The sequence below is a fragment of the Chanodichthys erythropterus genome, chromosome 21 (genome assembly GCF_024489055.1).
Source record: "Chanodichthys erythropterus isolate Z2021 chromosome 21, ASM2448905v1, whole genome shotgun sequence".
NCBI lineage: Eukaryota > Metazoa > Chordata > Actinopteri > Cypriniformes > Xenocyprididae > Chanodichthys > Chanodichthys erythropterus.
The window spans coordinates 7,270,886-7,293,096 of record NC_090241.1 but is presented as its reverse complement, the minus strand read 5'-3'; the positions used below and the strand labels follow the sequence as shown (position 1 = coordinate 7,293,096).

General features: G+C 40.0%; 1 protein-coding gene across 1 annotated transcript; it reads right to left on the bottom strand.

Moving 5' to 3' along the window:
• Nucleotides 1-6,885: 6,885 nt before the first annotated feature.
• On the bottom strand, nucleotides 6,886-13,062 carry fkbp11 (FKBP prolyl isomerase 11). Its single transcript, XM_067373899.1, has 6 exons — nucleotides 12,666-13,062; nucleotides 12,385-12,447; nucleotides 10,892-10,979; nucleotides 9,766-9,799; nucleotides 9,511-9,581; nucleotides 6,886-7,106 (listed from the first exon to the last, which is right to left on the bottom strand). Exons 1-6 carry the CDS (start codon nucleotides 12,777-12,779, stop codon nucleotides 6,898-6,900), a joined length of 579 nt encoding a protein of 192 aa, XP_067230000.1. The 5' UTR covers nucleotides 12,780-13,062; the 3' UTR covers nucleotides 6,886-6,897.
• Nucleotides 13,063-22,211: the final 9,149 nt, after the last annotated feature.

Here is a 22,211-nt window from a genome sequence, read left to right as displayed (position 1 = left end):
TGAAACTCGTCATTTAATGTCAAATAAGCCCAACTATATACGCTCTATCACTCATAGATGCATGATGTCTAGTATAAAACAGGACAACAAATAACATGAAGCTATGTTTTAGAGACATGGAGCTTGTTAATGTAATATATAATATTTATGATGAGAAATAGCATACTGGAAAAATGAAATTTTGAAGAAAAAAGGCCTCACAAAACAAATGTTTTATTTTGCACTGCAAATATAAAAATCAAGGCAACATGATTAGGATCTCAAAATGTCTTCATTTAGCCAACTTGAATTGTTCATCATTAATGCAAAGCTGTTGTATTAAAAAACGATTTTAGTGAGAATCAAATCCTCAACACAACATAAACCTCAAAATTAACTATCATTTATTCATGCTGGGAAAACACAAATCCCTAACAAATCTTCATTATGAAAGGCTTAGCACAATATATCGTACAGTTGAAGATGGTGCCTAAAGATCTGCTGACTTAAAAATCTAATCCTAATCTTTTGTCTTTGCCCTTTAACCCTTAACCCTTAACCTCCACTGCTTGCTGATAATGCTGGACTGATCACCTGGAGGAAAACATTCTTTCCAGAGCAGAGAAAGTCAGAATTCCGTTTGGAGAAGCAGTGAGTGCTGAGCTCTATCAAGTGTCTTGATTGAATTTTGGCCAACTGAAAGACCTTTAACCTGCAAAACATGCAATATTACTGATAGTTATCTTGATTATTTTAAAACATTTTATCCAAAGCGACTTGAATTGCATTCAGGTTAAATATTTTTATCAGTTCATGCATTCACTGAGAATGATGTATGCCGATTAATTAGAGACGCATACTACAATGTACTACCCAGCTAACAAAAATATAGTCTGAGGATATTTTTCTAACATTCCCATTAATTTATGAAAACATTATTTCTGAATTTTCCGTAAATGTTCAAAACGTCCAGTTTTTTAAATTGTTTTAAAAAAAAATTCTTATAACAATGTTAAGGGAACATTCCGTTTTATAATTTTCAAACATTATGGGAACATTGCTTTTGAATGTTCTCTGAAATTATTCAAAAATGTTACACAAACGTCCAACTGAAATGTTTCAGAAAAAAAAAAAAAACGTTCCATGAACGACGTATAACTTAAATACAACTTTTTTTTGTGCTAACATTTTGAGAATGTTATTAAAGACCACATAACTTTGAATGAACGTTCTATTTACGTTACTGAAAGAACGTTTGTTCATAACCTTAAGAGAACCTTGCCAGAATGTTGGCTAAAGTTCTGAGAACGTTTGCTGGGGGTCATAAGGGCCACTGATGTTATTTGCATACACACATACATCTCTAACACTAGTTCATTTTTAATCAACAAATAAAGACAAAACTCACTGATTGGGATAATCACTACTAATCTATATTTAGACTGGCCTTAACAACTTTTAAAATCTGAATAATGCCAAAGTTGTAATGTTTTACATTTAAACAAATACAACCACATCACACAACCTAAGAACCTAGTCACAAGTTGTTTACATACAGTCTGTATTGGTCATTAATGTCCATCCCTCATATTCCTTGTAATCTAAGATAAGTGTAATGCTTGAGGATGTGTTGTGTGTTAACTAACATCAGCATGTACACACAAAATATAATTACTCATATTATAAAGCATTTACTGTTATATTTACCATATACCACTGTAACAATTATACAGCAAGGGTGTTATTTATGTAACACTTCATGTACATCTAGTTTAATTGTATGTGGCTCAGTTAAGTCATACACTATTATTCAAAAGTTTGGGGTCAGAAAAGATGCATTAAATTGATCAAAAGTGACAGCAAAGACTTACAGACTTTAGTGTTACAAAAATGCATTTCAAAGAAGTGCTATTCTTTTGAACTTGATATTCATCTAAGGATCTATGGAGTTTCTTTTGTGTCTTTTTTATTCAAACAAACATATTGTGTTTGAGAGTAAAACTAATCATTTTGTAATTAAAAAATATATATATTGCAAAAAAAGTCTTCTTAAGGTTCAAAAATAAAGAAGTTGATAACAGAATTATTTGCAGTGCGTGTAAATCTTTAAAAACCTTTATTTTTCCTTGTGCACTTCGAGAACTTTTCATCCCAAACCCACACATTTTGCTCTCTTTTCTGCTGTCTTTTTTGCGGGTCAAAATATTTTGCTTGCGAGGTGAATAGGTTTGCAAGCTGAAAAGTTTTGCAAGTTGAAAAGTTTTGCGAATTGAAGTTTTGTTTGCACGTGAAGCTGTAGCTCAGTGGGCGGTCTCTACCAACCAGGATGAAAGGCATTTTTCTATTGGTCACCCTCGATTGAAGTGACAAGTTGGCCACACCCACTACGGTTTCCCGCCGCTGCTGCTGCCACCGAGAAGATAGAGAAGCGAGAATGGCGAGCAACAGGTCGTTTACTGGGTAAGATAACTAATTTAGTATCATAAACGCAGTGACAAGTGAACTGAATGATTTTCTCTTCTTATGCTGTCCCATTTAAATACTTAACGTTGGCTAGACCAGTCTGTAGTTAGTGTTACCGTTGACTAGATTTTATTAACGTTAGCCAACACTAGCAGCCAGAGCCACCTTTAGTAACGTTTGCCGTGTGGTCGATGTCCAGTGTTGCTAGCTGAGCTGACATTCATAATCACATTTAGATTTTCTCAGCGTAAAGGTTGAGAGGCACTATTTTCGATGTTCGTAGAGTTGGGCCTAGGTTCTGGGGTAAAAATATCCGCTTGTTAACTCGTGACGTAAGGAACGCCGTTTCTGGGTCCAAGCCCCGGCTAGTTTGATTTGAGAATGCCATCTCCGCGGCCGTTTATGAGCGCTATTTATTCATAATAAACATTTATCATTTTAAAGTTACACGTTTAAAATACTTAGTCTATACAACAGTCTCCATGGTCACAGCGTCACAGACATTAATATTGTAACGATTTATAAAAGATGAATCACTGTCTGGCCATCTGGGATTTTGGTATGGAGGTAAAGGTTATGATTATATATATATTTTTTGTAGTATTACACCACATTATGTCTGTATATTAGCACCGTTTGTTGTTTTCTTACGTCACGAGTTAACAAGCGGATATTTTAACCCCAGACCAAACTATACGAATTGTAGATCCTGCAATAAAAATAAAGGTATGAGTGACAGGTGCACTAACACCTCACAGCACCAGTAACTGAACCCTACCTAGAGTGGTTTTCCTCAGTGTTAGTGATGTCTGCACAGAGGCAACATCAGACAGCTGCTCGAAGATCTCGTCTTTGTACTCAAAGTAGTAAAAAATACTTAAAATTAAGATTACACCAGAATGAGCTGCTTTTCTAACACACAATAATGATGATAAATGCTGACAAAAACGTTTACAGTTTAGTTTTACTTTTCATTTTACTACTTTAATAAAACAAGGAAAATGTAATGTTTAGTTATATGACAGCTGTGCATGAACACAGCTGATGTGAATTCATGCATTAATTCATTGCTTAATATATACATTTACTGATAATAGCATAATTAATAAGTAAAGAATTAATAAAAGTAATAATGACAAATAAATGCATATACAAGTCAACAACACACAAAACAAAGCTTTATTCAAATGTATTGATCTAACAATCAGGTATATACAGTCCTGTTGTCATCTCAACACAGCTGTGCCAATTCTGCAGCTTTATTCTGATGAAGCAGCTGATGAACACCTTCATTATCATGTCCCTCACTGCTGAAGATGATGATGATGGACCCCTGAACCCCTCAACCCTGGAGCAGGAGTGGGAGAAGTTGTGCGGGACAATCTGCTGCTGCAAACATTCATGTGCGCTCCATCAGCAGATTAAAACATTTTACAATTAATTCATGTCAGCATTCTGTTTCTTGCATATGGCATTTCATATTTTTACCATTACTTGCTAATTTTTGTCGTGGCTTCATTCGTTTTGTGGTTTTATGGTCTAAACCACTGAGCTGGTCAGCAGAAGGTTGCTGGTTCGATCTCTGCAGCGTCTCCTCCAGTGTGTCCTTGATAGAGACACTTGAAAGGAGGAGTGATGGAGGATCTCGTCCATGACATTGAACCATTCCCAGGATCTGCTGTGTCTCTCCATCCAGTCTGATGACATTCACATTGTACAATAATGCACAAATATAATACAAAAGCAGTCATTTTAACAGCACAATGTCACTTGATTTGTGCATTAGAAATAACAAAGTGATCTTACTTTATATTTTGTTACTTTATATACATTTTTATTTAGTTTCAGGTTTTCCTCTTTTTCCTAACAAATACTGTCGTCAGCTTTTCTTGCAGGTCCTGCTCCACCAAAGCTTTGCAGCAAATGCACGGACATCAAGAATCAGAAAAGTGCTGTAATAACTGTTTAAATTCCAATAATTAAAATAAACTAGACTTTAGATTTAAATAGACTTTGTATTCATTTCTGTAGTATCCACACTCAAAGCCTTTGATGGCATCATTCCCCAGATTCAAGTTTCCTCTGAGATTTATGTGCTCAAATCTACATTCACATGATGATGTGTTAACTCACTTCTTATCCAATACAAATGTTCCTTAATTTATTAACAGTACTAATGGACAAATAAAATAGATTAAACTTGTGTAGTTACTGTAGATTTGTTTATTTACATTCTTTTCATTCATGTAATGTAAGCAGTGTTGACAACAGTGAATAATAGCACAAACACATCACTCATAATACATAACCAGCACTCATAAATCATAATACTTGCAGAAGATATTCGTGTCAGATGTTAAATAAACATTTAGTAAGCATCTTTAAGATGTATATGGTTTAGAATATGTAAAACCACTTTGGAAAATTAAGGTGTTTAATAGAGATCCCGTTATCTATACATAATAAATCGTGATTTTACTGCAAAATCACAACAATAGTGTCTAGCATCTTTACACATTCAGCAGTTTACTCTACAGTAGTTCAGCAAATGTGTTTTTGGTTTTCAATACTCACTTTTGACACATTTTTCTCCTCCGTGTTTGTTTATGACGTATCCTCAGCCGTGGCCTCCTGGGATAGAAAAGTATCCAGCGAGGAATACTTCAGAATCCGGGCGGAAGTAGTAGGCCATCCGGGAACTCCTCGACTACTATTTTATGACTACTGAGGTTTCTGACATACTTATTTGCTCGCCTACTGCTTTTCCCTATTATATATTAGGTAAGTAGGCGGTTTCGGTCGCACTTTAAGTAGGCGCTCGTCCGAATCTCGCGAGAATTAGTACGTCACGCAGGTACTTTTCGCCTACTCTTTTTGCTTCAGACATACTTATTCGCTCGCCTACTGCTTTTCCCTTACTAAATAGTAGAGAAGTAGGCGGTTTCGGACGCAGACAATGTGATTATGAATGTCAGCTCAGCTAGCAACACTGGACATCGACCACACGGCAAACGTTACTAAAGGTGGCTCTGGCTGCTAGTGTTGGCTAACGTTAATAAAATCTAGTCAACGGTAATACTAACTACAGACTGGTCTAGCCAACGTTAAGTATTTAAATGGGACAGCATAAGAAGAGAAAATCATTCAGTTCACTTGTCACTGCGTTTATGATACTAAATTAGTTATCTTACCCAGTAAACGACCTGTTGCTCGCCATTCTCGCTTCTCTATCTTCTCGGTGGCAGCAGCAGCGGCGGGAAACCGTAGTGGGCGTGGCCAACTTGTCACTTCAATCGAGGGTGACCAATAGAAAAATGCCTTTCATCCTGGTTGGTAGAGACCGCCCACTGAGCTACAGCTTCACGTGCAAACAAAACTTTTCAATTCGCAAAACTTTTCAACTTGCAAAACTTTTCAGCTTGCAAACCTATTCACCTCGCAAGCAAAATATTTTGACCCGCAAAAAAGACAGCAGAAAAGAGAGCAAAATGTGTGGGTTTGGGATGAAAAGTTCTCGAAGTGCAAAAAAAAAAAGTTTTTAAAGATTTACACGCACTGCAAATAATTCTGTTATCAACTTTTTATTTTTGAACCTTAAGAAGACTTTTTTTTGCAATATATATATTTTTTAATTACAAAATGATTAGTTTTACTCTCAAACACAATATGTTTGTTTGAATAAAAAAGACACAAAAGAAACTCCATAAGGATCCTGGGGGGAAAATCTATCACATTTTCCACAAAAAATATTAAGCAGCACAGCTATTTTAAACAATGGTGATAAGAACTGTTTCTTGAGCATCAAATCAGCATATTAGAATGATTTCTGAAGGATCAGAATGTGATACTGAAGACTGGAGTAATGATGCTGAAAATTCAGTTTTGCATCACAGGAATAAACTACATTTTAAAATATATTAGAATAGAAAGCACTTATTTTTAATTGTAATATTATTTCATAATATTTACTGTTTTTACTGTATTTTTGATCAAATAACTGCAGCCTTGGTGAGCAGAAGAGACTTTTTGGAAAAATTATTTTTTTTAAAAATACCACTGACCCCAAACCTTTGGACAGTAGTGTATATTTATATTGAATCAGGTATTGGCTGACTAATATATCAAAGATGTTTGAGGTGGAATGTCTACAGTTTAGGCTAAACATTGTCTGAATAAATTACAAAAATATATATATATATTCCTGCTCTCCCCCTATTTCTGATATACTTGAAATGCGTCTAACAAAAGAATACTTTACATTTTTTGTGTAATTTTTTTTGGGACCACTGTACATCCTAAACACACAATTTAAAGTATCTGTTCAGTATCTTAAACATAAATGTAAGAGACTTTTTTTGATGTTTTAATGACTCAAACAAGTCACAAGAAAAAATAGAAAGCACCAAACAAAGCATTTTTATTTATTTAAATAGTTTATTCTTTTTGGCTTTGATCTCACTTCTTCTTGCTTTTCTTGTCTTTGTTCTTCTTCTTGCCCTGAGGTTGAGCGTGTGCTTTGTTGTAGAGGTAGAGACCCACTAAGCCCAGTAAAGTGGGAACCAGTGCCAAGCACAAAAGAGGCAAGACGTCGTTAACTAGCTTCTGCCAGGGCGTTTGCTGGGACAGAGAGATCACCTCCACTTCAAACTCAAGTGTGCTGTCCCCTGTGAGGAACAGACAGATGGAAAGATGAAGAAAAAATGATCACATCGAATAACATTTAATCATCCAAAGATTTATCATCATTGCTCTCCAGCTTTACTGCTAAAAAATCTTGACAATTTTACTACTTCTGATGGTGATGGATTAGTTTATGGACTTTTTCTTTTTACATTTTCAACTTTCTTTTAGTATGTAATATTGCAGTTTGAGCATGAAAACGTCACACCAAAGTTATTCTCTATATCAGTGAGCACTGTTTCTGAACTCCCTGAAATGTCTCGATTCAGCAAATCGAGAGAACTAAATAGTAAATCGTGCGTACCATTTAGCAAATCGAGAGAACTAAATAGTAAATCGTGCGTACAATTTAGCAAAACGAGAGAACTAAATACTAAATCGTGCGTACCATTTAGCAAAACGAGAAAACTAAATAGTAAATCGTGCGTACCATTTAGCAAATCGAGAGAACTAAATAGTAAATCGTGCGTACCATTTAGCAAATCGAGAGAACTCAATAGTAAATCGTGGGTACAATTTAGCAAATCGAGAGAACTAAATAGTAAATCGTGTGTACCATTTAGCAAATCGAGAGAATAGTAAATCGTGCGAACCATTTAGCAAAACGAGAGAACTAAATAGTAAATCGTGGGTACAATTTAGCAAATCGAGAGAACTAAATAGTAAATTGTGAGTACCATTTAGCAAATCGAGAGAACTAAATAGTAAATCGTGCGTACCATTTAGCAAAACGAGAAAACTAAATAGTAAATCGTGCGTACCATTTAGCAAATCGAGAGAACTAAATAGTAAATCGTGCGTACCATTTAGCAAATCGAGAGAACTAAATAGTAAATCGTGGGTACAATTTAGCAAATCGAGAGAACTAAATAGTAAATCGTGTGTACCATTTAGCAAATCGAGAGAACTAAATAGTAAATTGTGCGAACCATTTAGCAAAACGAGAGAACTAAATAGTAAATCGTGGGTACAATTTAGCAAATCGAGAGAACTAAATAGTAAATTGTGTGTACCATTTAGCAAATCGAGAGAACTAAATAGTAAATTGTGCGTACCATTTAGCAAATCGAGAGAACTAAATAGTAAATCGTGGGTACAATTTAGCAAATCGAGAGAACTAAATAGTAAATCGTGTGTACCATTTAGCAAATCGAGAGAACTAAATAGTAAATCGTGCGTACCATTTAGCAAATCGAGAGAACTAAATAGTAAATCGTGGGTACAATTTAGCAAATCGAGAGAACTAAATAGTAAATCGTGTGTACCATTTAGCAAATCGAGAGAACTAAATAGTAAATCGTGCGAACCATTTAGCAAAACGAGAGAACTAAATAGTAAATTGTGGGTACAATTTAGCAAATCGAGAGAACTAAATAGTAAATTGTGTGTACCATTTAGCAAATCGAGAGAACTAAATAGTAAATCGTGCGTACCATTTAGCAAATCGAGAGAACTAAATAGTAAATCGTGGGTACAATTTAGCAAATCGAGAGAACTAAATAGTAAATCATGCGAATGATATAGGAAATCGCAAGAAATAAATAGTAAATCGTAGGTACAATTTAGCAAATCGAGAGAACTAAATAGTAAATCGTGGGTACAATTTAGCAAATCGAGAGAACTAAATAGTAAATCATGCGAATGCTTTAGGAAATCGCGAGAAATAAATAGTAAATCGTGGGTACAATTTAGCAAATCGAGAGAACTAAATAGTAAATCATGCGAATGATATAGGAAATCGCGAGAACTAAATAGTAAATCGTGGGTAAAATTTTATCAAATCGAGAGAACTAAATAGTAAATCGTGCGTACGATTTAGCAAATCGAGAGAACTAAATAGTGAATCGTGCGTACGATTTAGCAAATCGAGAGAACTAAATTGTAAATCGTGCGTACCATTTAGCAAATCGAGAGAATGAAATAGTAAATCATGCGTACCATTTAGCAAATCGAGAGAACTAAATAGTAAATCGTGCGTACGATTTAGCAAATCGAGAGAACTAAATTGTAAATCGTGCGTACCATTTAACAAATCGAGAGAATGAAATAGTAAATCATGCGTACCATTTACTTTTTTTCCCTGCATGTCATGTAATTTTCAATTAAAAATGGTGAAATTAGACAAAAGTAATATGAAAATAAGCCAACTATGGTCGCAAGTTCCATTGAATTGTGTTGGTAACGACGGAACTTGCAACCATAGTTGACGTCAAGAAATGCACCCAGAGCGTTACTGACAGACTGGGAAGTGAGGTGCTGCAATGATGTAAAATATCTGAAAAATAAGGTGTTTTTGAACATTCAAGCATAGAAACCTCTTCTAGTAAACTCTAAAAGCAAAATCAAGACTTTGTAAAATGGTCCTTATTAAGTGTGTTGCCATGGTACCTGGAATGGTTGGAGGGTATCCTCTCTTTCCATACGCTAGATGAGCTGGAATCGTGGCCTTGATTTTTTGCCTGTGCAAAAACATAGACAGAAAAGACTGAAAAAAGGCTTTCAAGTGGGTGATTCAAACCTCACCCTAAAAGACCTTTTCTTTAAGTGGTCTTGAACATATTGTTCAACAGCTGTACTCTCACCATCTCTGCCAACATGCATTGATACAACTGTACATCCCAAACTCAAATACAGTCGACTTACCCTTCACACACTCCGACCAGGGCTTGCTCTAGACCTGCCAAGCAAAAAAAAAGTTTTAAAGTATGTGCAATTGTGGAAACACCACATCATTTCTGATTATTATGTTTTTACAGAAGAAAACACAGCCCAAAAAGCTGTCCTTAGTAATTATAACCATCTTTTTCAAATTCAAAATGACATTATAGTTACCCTAAACCAGAAGTATTCAATTAAAGTTCCAAGAGGTCCGGTCTCTATATTTCCTTCCCAGCTGAGGTCCAGACAATACTTTTTTTTTTTTTTTTTTGGAATAGTTATATACATTTCCCTCTGGGCAGCAGTAGTACTTTGTAAAAGAAAAAAAAAATCCTAAACAGTCAAAATAGTCATTAAAGATGAAGATATTGGGTCCTGAGAGCCAAAGCAGTGGCGACTGAGAATTTATTTATTTTTATATTTAAACAGTTGAGGTAAGATCAGATGTTTTATCAGGCTATTATTATTTTCTACGTTTAGATACCTATGAATGGCCATGTGACTGATAAAAGATACTGTAAGATGGTTCAAGGTTGTCCTCTTGAGGTCTGGAGCATTTTTAAATTTTGCTTAAAATAAGTATAACAAACAAACTATTTACATAATTATCAAAATGCTCTCATTTTGAGCAGAAAACAAAGTTAACTAATTTCAAAGTTTTAATTGTCTTTCCTTGCCCTCTACAAATAATTTTCATAATTATATCATTGTTTATTATGAAATGCTCTTAACATGCTGATTAATAGGCCTAACTGTAGCCTAAATGTAGATAAAAGAAAAAACATCTCGTCACACACCTGGTTTAAACGGTCTGGAGTCATATACTGTGTGTACGGCAGACAAAAATAACTACATTTGCTGCATTCTCGTTTTCTGAAGCATTTTAGCGAAAGTATCTTTTCCCCCTGCTACTGTATAATGGTATAAATGGTAAAACTGTGCTACAGATGTCATTTTGTCTCGCGGTCCGGTTGGAACAAAGCCTGCAGTAAACTATACAAGAATATATTCAACCTAAATATGATGAGTTCTGAAATCTGTGTCTGTTTTACTTCTGTTGTTATGAACATCATGTCATTTTGGGTTCCACTGAGATGACTGAGCCTTGTACCTGTGATGACAGACCTCTTGCCCAACTCTACGACCAGAGGCTCACGAGACAGAGAAGTGTCAATCACCTTCCCGTCCATTAATCGGCCCTGCACAGGAGATGAAAAAGAGTTGCCGGTTAGTTGCATCCCTTTTTATGTAGATGCAGCAAATGATCTGTAGTAAGTACCTATAGAATAAGACTCAATAAAAAACAGCAAGTATTAAAAAGTGACAGCCACCCAGGTCACTGCCAAACCACAAAATTAGTGTAACAGAACCACATCAGCCTGCATTCAGACAAGGATGAACTATACAGCAGATTTTAAAAGAAACAATATTAGGTTGGGGCATGTTGTCACATGTTTTATATGTAAAAATGTTATACATTTTATTAATTACAATTTCTGTTTGCCAAAACAGTTGTTTGTGTGAATATTTGTATAATATTTACCTATTAAATATTTAAAATTTATTATATATATATATATATATATATATATATATATATATATATATATATATATATATATATAGAAAGAAAGTTAGTATTTTTTAATTAATTTTGTTTTAATTTTAATTTAAAATTGTTTTTGTCATTTTATTAGTTTTAGTTATTTTAGTACTTCAAGTTAAACTAAACGAAATGTGATATACAATAAGAATTTTTTTTATTTAATATTTTGTGTTTTTATTTTATTTTCAGTTAAAGTTCATTTTAAGTAACAATAGTAATATATATGTACAAAAAAAAAATATATATATATATATATATATATATATATATATATATATATATATATATTTATACAAAAGTAATTGTACAACTTTTTTAAAAAGTTCAACTTGGTTATAATGGCACGTTTAATATAGTATACCCCATACATGACAAAAAAATGGGGCATGTTGTCACAAAATGTAATATATTAAATTAATTATTTATTAATTTAAAAATCCTGATTTTTCTTATTTGTAGAAGACTTTAAAGATTTCAAAAACATAAGTTAAGAACCATTCACAGGAGTAAAAAATAAACAAATAATAAAAAATACTCGGTCTCCCCTACATGTTTCCTGTAGCGCGAGTGCGAGTGCGCGCGCACACGGCTCTCTCGCGCATTTCCTCGAGTCCGAATCGACGCTGCTCGCCCTGACTCAAATGCTGACGTGTTGCTCCGCCTCCTCCAGAACATTTGGTTTCATTTAAAACTAAAATACTATTACAAATAAGTGCATTTCGAAACTAAACGTGACTCCGTGATAAACTTCTATTCTGTCTGAACTGAAAAGCAATGTGTTAATCGTGTTCATCCTTCACACGTAATGCATTACAACAACTCTATTTTCATTCAGATATGGCGAGTCCAGATGTCAGCTCGAGTCTGCCACATCACTGAATGACTTCATGTGCAAATAACCCCGCATTAGTCCATTTCGTGTGTTTTATGCCATAATACCAAGATATTTCATAGGGAGGTGCCTCGCTTTACAACATAATAACGCTTCATTTATATACCGTGTAATGGATTTGAAGTGTGTCTCCCATCTCGGATGTAATCGTGCATGTCTCCGGCATCACCTAAAATAGCCAACATATTACTGAGAAACATTGAAGAGTGGCATTGAAAAGGAAATGAAATGCGCAGAACATTGGCTTTACTAAAATAGATGCAACATTGCATGTTTGCACTGAGACGTTAACATACATTTGTGATAAAAGCACGCATGCAGTGATCTGCTACGTGGACTCTTGTAATAATAGTCATTTATAAAAATAAAAAACTTGATCCAACTTACCAATGTCTCCACAACCAACTGTTCGATCACGCTTTCTTTGCTTTCTCCGTCCTCAGCTGCAACAAATGCAAAAGCTGCGAGAAAAATCAAGGCGATCCCCGTCCGAATTCCCATCGTGTGTCACGTTATGAGAAAATAAGCACTGACAATAACCACAGAAAGGATAAATGCTACTCTAATGGCTCACTTCCGTCACGAGAGTCTCGCCACTGCAGCCTGCAGCGTTGGGGGAGGCAATAAATACTCGAGCGGATGATCAGATTCAAGAAGTCGCTCAAGGCTAGATGCCAGTTAAAGCTGATGTGTTATTATAGTGAAGAGATAACGGCGGGTAAGACGACCCTCGAACACTGGACCAATACCTGGGTCACTGGAATCCCCGCCTCATAATCCTCCAGCATCCCAGAAGTCTCTCCACATGGCTGCTGCTGTTAGAGAACTTCCCCGCTAGAGGGCGCTTAATATTCTGAGGTTGAAAAAAAAAACCTGCATCCTTCTGCTGTTTTTTCTTTATTTAAAGGCACAATATGTAAGAATTTTGCAATAAAATATCCAAAAACCACTAGGCCAGTGTTATATATTTTGTTCACTTGAGTACTTACAATATCCCAAATGTTTGCAAATATTTGTAAATCGTGAGAAAATTGCAATTTTAACGTGTGAGGAGTCGCCTGTCGATTGTGTCATGCCCGCGTTACCCTCAGTTTCCGTAAAAACCATGGAAACACCAAAGACGCTTTAATATATTACATGTTTTAATGGGCAAGGGAACAATTGTTTTGATATATACATGGAGAAACTAATTGTTGTTATCAACACAGTCTTATTGTTTAAATCTAATTTTCTTGATTTTTTGTGAGTACCATGCTTTACCATGCCTCGGAGAAAAACTCTATTTTGTCAAGTAGCTAACATAGCATAATCAGATGCAGCTTTATTTTTAGTAACAGCTTACAGCATTTTCTCCATCATACAATACGTTTTAAAATTAATTGCATGCCATTTATCAACACAAGCCATCCAGCATTTAATATGATATCCTAAAATCGATCAGGCTTGCTGCACTGTGAAACAAGTGTCTCACAACAGCCACGAGTGAACGCACAAAGTAATGTTATAACATCATTTTCAACACTCTCAAATGTATCTAATATGATAAACAGAGCTGTGTTACCTCATACTCATGACCGGAAAAGTGGAAGCGGCACCGGCGACTGTATAAAAGTTCCACTGCTCGCAATCGCTCCAGCGGCCTCGTTCGGCTCCCTCGGTTCTGCTCTTCTTCATACTACAGTAACGTTAATAATCTCATCCATGAACATGATTTCTGCCCAAGTCCTATCCCAATTATTTTCCACTGGTTGTGACTGTGAGGTGGAGACCACATGTCCCAAGATTCTGTGTATAAACTTGGCGTCATCAAGCTACGCCTTTGTTTTGAATAGGCCTCTAGCGGACAGAAAATTTCACATATTGTACCTTTAAAGGAAAAGTGTGTAATTACTACATCACAAGCATCACTTAAAAGGAACTGCAAAAATAATACTTGTCAAACAAGTTTCCTGAACACTCCCCCATCTTCCATTGGTCATACAAACAGATAGCCTGGCCCCCAAACTCATGCCAATGGTTGAACCAATAAGCAATGTTTTGAAACCGTGATCAAAGTCAACATTAAATAAAAATGGACAATTATTATTTCTTTCTTTTCTTTATTTATAAAGCACAGTTTAACAAAAACAGTTGCCCAAAGTGCTGTACATAGAACTTCAATATAATACTATTGATACATAAAACAAATAGCACAAAAATAACATGCATACAACATTAACCCTCTATTTGTTATGGAATATTGCCATATAGATTATAAATGGTTTATCCATGTGCATCATTTTTTTTATTTTTTTTTATTGATGTGCCCTTGTAATTTTAATCTAAATAACTTCCCCTCCCTCTTGCAATGACATCCCTTCTGTTCTCTGATGATGTGTTTACTGGCTCGAGGGCGGGGCAACCTGTTACTTACATGAGATTACTGCAATAGCCAGTGTTGGTGTTAAGATTGGGTCCCCTGCACCAGATCTCTCGGGCCGCCAGAGGGAGCCCTCACCAGAGTACTAGTTTCATTCAGACTACATTTCCCTTACACCCACATACCTGGGACTGATCACACCTGCACCTGCCACCAATCTCCTCATTACCATTCACTATATAACACGCATTCTCACAACAGTTCTTTGCGAAGTCTTGATCAGCCACGGTTATCATTTCTGAGCGTTTATTACTGATTGTTTGCCTGTTATCGATTGGACTGTTATTCTGGACTGTGATTTTTGCTGCCTGCCTTTTGACCTGCCTGTTATCGTTTATCCCTGTCTGCCGCCTGCCACGACCCTTTGCCTGTATTCTGGTTTATGATTCCTGTATTGCCCTTGTTACTGAATAAACTGCAAATGGATCATCACCCGTCTGAGTCGTTACAGTTGGGGAAAGTTACTTTTAAAAGTAATGCATTACAATATTGCGTTACTCCCTAAAAAGTAACTAATTGCGTTACTTAGTTACTTTTTATGAAAAGTAATCTGTTACATTACTTTTGCGTTACGTCTTCTCACCTGGGCTGGGCTTGCTTGTTTTATAACAACAACAACAAAAACAACAAAAAATCTATTTTCGGCAAATGTTAAGGCCCTTTCACAACAAAAGTGAAATAAATAAACCTCAGGCTGAAGGAAATGCAAATTTAAGACTGTACAGTAGAGGGCGCAGCTCAAACAAACCTTTCAGATTAGAATAAAAGAAAAATAGGATACAAAAGAAGTAAGTTCAACACTATAATTTCTAAATCTAATCTACAAAAGAAGTAAGTTCAACACTATAATTTCTAAATCTAATCTAAAGTCATTTTTGCTTATTAGTATGGTTGAATTAAATCACTGAAGGTCAGTAGCAAAGACATTGGTTAATAAAGTGAGATTAAATACATAAAATATATTTGTGTAATTTAATATAGTTAATTACTACATATTTGTGTAAAATTATGAGATTGCATTTCATTGTTTTTATTCATTTTAAGGAATACTGAATGTTTTTGTGCAAGTGAGATGAGTAAATGTATGCTCTAGATTAGAACTACAATAACCATCATGTTCACACAGCGCACACAACGCCTCTGCACTAACATGGGGGCAGGATCGCCTGTCAGGCAATAAATGTGAAAAAAGTAACTTGCGTTACGTATTTGAAAAAGTAACTTAGATATTTTGTTGTAAATTGAAAAAGTAACTTAAGTTACTTGTAATGTGTTACTCCCAACACTGGCAATAGCAAACCACAACTATCCAACCATCCTATCAATTCCTCATGGACAAAATCAAGCCCCACCCTATTTTGTTTTGTTTAAGGCCCTGTCCCAAATGGCACCATAAACACTTGCAGTCTTCCTACGAGTCCGCACTTTCGTGACATAATGCTGCTTTGGCTGTCGGGAAGAAGTCTGCTGCTGAGCTCGCTTCTGTGGGCTGAAACTTACAAATGGGACACCATATGGTCTCATGAATGTAACGGACATGCACACACGGTAGCCAGTGTAAAGCCCAAAGTGTACTTCACTTATTACGCATACGCGAGGGTCAGCGAGTAAAAGAAGAGTATGCGCCTACTGTATGCACACCCCCAAATTTTTGTAACCACGCGTACTTGTACGCACAGGTCGCACATACGCATTTAATTTTTTTGCAGTAAATAGTTTATCCACAAGGTGGCAACCTTGCCCTGTGGGCGTCGATTCAAAAGGTAGTCAAAGAAAAACCGCATAAACAGTATGGCAAGCCGTTTTAACATTTAATCCTTAAAACATACTAATATGTATTTTCATGCTACTAGTACTTATTTTTTCGATACTAGTGTCTATTCCATTAAGTACTAGTACTTATTCATTAACTACTAGTGCTTTTTCTTTAGATACTAGTACCTTTTTAAAAGATACTAATACTTATTTATTAGATACTAGTACTTAATCATTAGAGACTGGTACTCATTTGTTAGATACTACCTATTCATTAGATACTAGTACTTAATCATTATTACATTGTGTGGCGAGGGGGGCGTGGTTCAGCGAGGTCTGCAACCGGAGAGAATAGCGGGAGACGCGTGGTAAGTGAGTGGCTTGAATACAAATCACGAACACCTGTTTTTCATTCCAGTGATTGGCGCGGAGACAGGACAAAACGCCGTGAGAAGCAGGAGTGTGTGAGAGAGAGGGGAACTGTTGACTGAGTCGAGTCGAGGTTCGTGGAGTGAAGCCCTTGTGGATAGTGTAAGCCCAACGTGGAGTGAAGCCCTTGTGGATAGTGTATACCGAACCTGGAGTGAAGCCCTTTGTGGATTGTTTATTTTCGTTGTTGTGCGTTGCACAGTCCTTCTGTTTGACATTCAATAAAGACTCAGTCACCAGTTGTTCGTCGTCCCTGACCACTTCCTTCCCCACTACGAACTTAAGTTTACTACACTGGTGCCGAAACCCGGGAAGGAAGTCGGTGTGCACGTCGCCATGCAATCGTCGTCCTCCGCCACATTTGCGGACATCATCGCGTCCCTCGCGGTCCTGCACCGCGAACAACAACAGGCCCTGCTGGAGTTAAGAGGCGACCAGGAGCGGTGTTTTCAAGCCATCCTACAGACCCAGCAGGAGGACCGCGAGGCGTTCCGGAGCTGGATTGACCGGGAGGTTCCCCAGGAGCCCATCGAACCGCCCGCTGTGCCTGTCCACCTGCCCTTAAATAAGATGGGCCCACTGGATGATCCAGAGGTGTTCTTAGACCTCTTCCAGAGATCCGCGGAGGCGTGTAAATGGCCGCGGGACCAGTGGTCGATGAGGCTGGTCCCGCTCCTCTCAGGAGAAGCACAGGTGGCGGCACAGCAGCTCCCCGTCCCGAACCTCCTGGTCTATGAAGACCTACGACGGGCCATCATCCAGCGGGTCGGTCGGACCCCGGAGCAGCACCGACAGCGCTTTCGCTCCCTCGACCTGGGTGAGTCCGGCCGGCCCTTCACGTTGGCCCAGCAGCTCCGGGACTCGTGCCGCAAATGGTTGCTGGCTGAGGGAAGCGACGTGGACCTGGTCGTCGATCGCGTGGTGCTGGAGCAATTCATCACTCGGCTCCCGGAAAAGACGGCCGAGTGGGTCCAGTGCCACCGCCCCACGTCGCTGGACTCAGCCATCCAACTGGCGGAGGATCATCTGGTGGCGTGCCAAGGGGGCGGCGAACCCCTTCCAGCTGCCTCTCTCTCTCCCTCTCTTTTGTCCCCCTCTCTCTCTAGACCTGTCCCTTTCCCTAGGTCTCGTCCGCCCGGCCCACCTCGTGTTCCGCCCCGAGGGCGGGGCGGAACGGGACAGGCACCTTCCTACGGACCCAGAGCCCCGCCCAGGGGGGCGGGACTCCCTGCTGCCGGGGCGGATCCCGCTCCTGCTTCCCCCCTCTCCGCGCCATGTATTCAGCCCACTCTCTGCCACTGGAGCGGCGGGCAGGTCTGGGCCGGCCTGTTGGCGGTGCGGGGATCCGGATCATTTTGTGGATAAATGTCCGGTTATGGAGGTCGGGACGGTGATCCGGGTCCCCGACGATCCTCAGGCCGCCCCTGGTCAGGCTGGCGGGTACCAAATACCTGTGAGTATCAAGGGGGGTACCTATCAGGCTTTGGTGGACTCGGGCTGTAACCAAACCTCTCTCCATCAAAGCCTGATTTCGTCTGGGGCATTGGATACAGGCCGCATGGTTGGGGTTCGGTGCGTGCACGGGGATGTGGTAAGATATCCCGTAATGTCCGTCATAATTAAATTTAGGGGACAAAAGCATAGTGTTGAGGTGGCAGTTAACCCGCACCTCCGGCATCCGATAATTTTGGGGACGGATTGGCCCGCGTTTAAACAATTATTGGGATGTCTATGCTCGGATGCCTCATGGGGGGAAAGAACGCGGGGTGAGCAAGCGCGAGTGCAGGTCGGAGAGACTGATCAGAGACCGGAGAGTTCTGCTGCAGGGGATCTGAGTGAAGCCGGAAGACTAATTCTTCCGGAACGCGATGATTTTCCCCTGGAGCAGTCTCAGGATGAGACATTAAAGAATGCTTTTGATAGGGTCTCGATGATTGATGGTCAGCCTCTCCAGCCTGGACGTCCGCTTGCTTACCCATATTTCGCGATTATAAAAGATAGGTTGTATCGAGTGACCCAAGACACTCAGACAAAAGAAGATACAACCCAGTTATTAGTGCCAAAGAGCCGCAGGGAAATGCTTTTCCACGCGGCTCATTCTAATCCAATGGCGGGGCATTTGGGACAGGCAGCGACACTAAATCGTCTCATGACCCGGTTTTTCTGGCCGGGCATTCACGAGAATGTACGCAGGTGGTGCGCGTCTTGTCGTGAATGCCAGTTGGTGAACCCACCGGCCACCCTAAAAGCGCCATTGCGCCCACTTCCCTTAATGCAGGTCCCCTTCGAGAGAATTGGTATGGACCTCATCGGGCCATTAGAACGATCAGCAAGGGGACATCGCTTTGCATTAGTCATTGTTGATTATGCAACACGATATCCTGAAGCAGTGGCTCTCCGCAACATTTCTGCTAAAAGTGTTGCGGATGCACTGTTTCGCTTAATCTCCCGGGTGGGGATTCCAAAAGAAATCCTCACTGATCAAGGCACGGCGTTTATGTCACGCACGTTACGCGAACTGTACGAATTATTGGGCATTAAATCGGTTCGTACCAGCGTCTTTCACCCACAAACGGACGGGCTGGTCGAACGTTTTAATCGCACGCTTAAATCCATGATTCGTAAGTTCGTGCAAGAGGACGCCAAAAATTGGGATAAGTGGTTGGAACCTCTGTTATTCGCAGTGCGAGAAGTCCCGCAAGCCTCCACGGGGTTTTCCCCCTTCGAGCTTCTCTTTGGGCGCCAGCCCCGTGGGGTGCTGGACGTCCTCAGGGAAACTTGGGAGGATGGACCATCTCAGGCCAAAAATGAAATTCAGTATGTGCTGGACTTGCGATCAAAACTCCACACTTTGGGGCGGCTATCAATGGAGAATTTGTTACAGGCCCAGCACAGACAGAGCCAACTGTATAACAGACGGTCTAACCTACGTAAATTCGCACCGGGGGAAAAAGTGCTTGTATTGCTCCCTACTTCCAGTTCGAAATTACTTGCAAAGTGGCAAGGACCCTTTGAGGTCACACGGCAAGTCGGCGAGCTCGATTACGAGGTGGTACGGTCCGACAGGAGGGGGGCACGTCAAATCTATCACCTCAACCTACTAAAAAAATGGAATGAGGCAGAATCAGTGATGCTGGCGACGGTGATTAGTGGGGAGGATGATCTCGGACCAGAGGCGAATGTAAAAACTCAATCTCTCGCTCTGGTCCCGGGGGAGATCACCTCTCGCCCTCCCAGCTCACTGATTTATCCAAATTGCAAAAGGAATTTGCAGACGTGTTCTCTCCCCTGCCGGGGCGTACGAACCTTATTCAGCACCATGTCGAGACGGAGCCGGGCGTGGTGGTTCGCAGCCGGCCGTATAGGTTACCTGAACACAAAAAAAAGGTAGTTCAGGACGAATTAGAGGCAATGCTGAAAATGGGAGTAATAGAAGAGTCCAGCAGTAACTGGGCGAGCCCGATAGTTTTGGTCCCTAAGACCGACGGCTCGGTTCGTTTCTGTGTGGATTATCGCAGGGTGAATGCAGTGTCGAAATTCGACGCGTATCCAATGCCGCGGGTGGACGAATTGCTTGACCGGCTAGGTGCGGCTTGATTTTATTCGACACTGGACTTAACGAAAGGGTACTGGCAGATCCCCTTGTCGCCTTTATCCAAAGAAAAGACAGCTTTCACGACGCCGTTCGGATTACACCAATTCGTTACGCTTCCGTTCGGGCTGTTCGGGGCACCGGCTACCTTTCAGCGACTCATGGATAAGATTCTCCGGCCCCATGCTGCGTATGCGGCTGCCTATCTAGATGATATTATTATCTAACGATTGGCAGCGGCATATGCAGCATGTGAGAGCCGTCCTGAGATCGCTGAGAGGGGCTGGGCTCACGGCCAACCCGAAGAAGTGTGCAATTGGGCGCGTGGAGGTAAAGTATCTGGGCTTCCACTTGGGGCATGGGCAGGTGCGTCCCCAAATTGACAAGACGGCAGCGATTGCGACCTGTCCGTGCCCCAAGACCAAAAAGGAGGTTAGACAGTTCCTCGGGCTGGCGGGATACTACAGAAGGTTTGTACCTAACTATTCGGCCCTCACCAGCTCGTTGACTGATCTAACTAAAAAGGATGCTCCAGATACGGTCCAGTGGACGGAGCTGTGCCAGCAGGCCTTCACCCAAGTAAAGGCTGCTCTGTGTGGCGGGCCACTACTTCACTCTCCTGACTTTTCTCTCCCCTTTCTATTGCAGACTGACGCGTCGGACAGAGGGCTGGGTGCTGTCCTGTCCCAGGAGATAGAGGGTGAGGAGCGGCCGGTACTGTACATTAGCCGTAAGCTCTCTAAGAGAGAAGCTAAGTACAGTACCGTAGAAAAAGAGTGTCTGGCTATCAGGTGGGCCGTCCTCACCCTCCGCTATTATCTCCTGGGACGGGAATTCACTCTCTGTTCGGACCATGCTCCCCTGCAGTGGCTCCACCGCATGAAGGATACCAACGCGCGGATCACTCTTTGGTATCTGGCTCTACAGCCTTTTAAGTTCAAGGTGGTCCACAGGCCGGGTGTTCGGATGGCTGTGGCCGATTTCCTCTCCAGAAATGGGGGGGGGGGGGGGCTGCAGGCCGGACGGCTCCCCGGCCTGAGTCGGGCGGTGGGGGTATGTGGCGAGGGGGGCGTGGTTCAGCGAGGTCTGCAACCGGAGAGAATAGCGGGAGACGCGTGGTAAGTGAGTGGCTTGAATACAAATCACGAACACCTGTTTCTCATTCCAGTGATTGGCGCGGAGACAGGACAAAACGCCGTGAGAAGCAGGAGTGTGTGAGAGAGAGGGGAACTGTTGACTGAGTCGAGTCGAGGTTCGTGGAGTGAAGCCCTTGTGGATAGTGTAAGCCCAACGTGGAGTGAAGCCCTTGTGGATAGTGTATACCGAACCTGGAGTGAAGCCCTTTGTGGATTGTTTATTTTCGTTGTTGTGCGTTGCACAGTCCTTCTGTTTGACATTCAATAAAGACTCAGTCACCAGTTGTTCGTCGTCCCTGACCACTTCCTTCCCCACTACAAACTTAAGTTTACTACACATTGGTACTAGTATTTATTTATTAGATACTAGTACTTATTCATTAGATACTAGTACTTATTTCTGTAGTGACTAGTAACTATAATGATACTAGTAACACATTTAAATTATTTCGGGTTTCGCATAGCTCAGTTGGTAGAGCATTGCAATATACAACGATATGCAATCATGTGATCATGCAATTGATCCCAGGGAACACATGTGCTCATTAAGTGTATATGCACTATAAATCACTAAGGGTAGGTTTAGGGTTGGGGTAGGTGTA

What these genes read in the sequence shown, in the direction of transcription:
- fkbp11 (XM_067373899.1), bottom strand. Translation starts at nt 12,779, where the DNA reads ATGGGAATTCGGACGGGGATCGCCTTGATTTTTCTCGCAGCTTTTGCA. An exon ending in CAAGAGGTCTGTCATCACAG is followed by an intron (nt 9,800 to 10,891) that starts GTACAAGGCTCA and finishes TTTGCTTGGCAG; the next exon opens with GTCTAGAGCAAGCCCTGGTC. An exon ending in CTGGTCGGAGTGTGTGAAGG is followed by an intron (nt 9,582 to 9,765) that starts GTAAGTCGACTG and finishes GTTTTTGCACAG; the next exon opens with GCAAAAAATCAAGGCCACGA.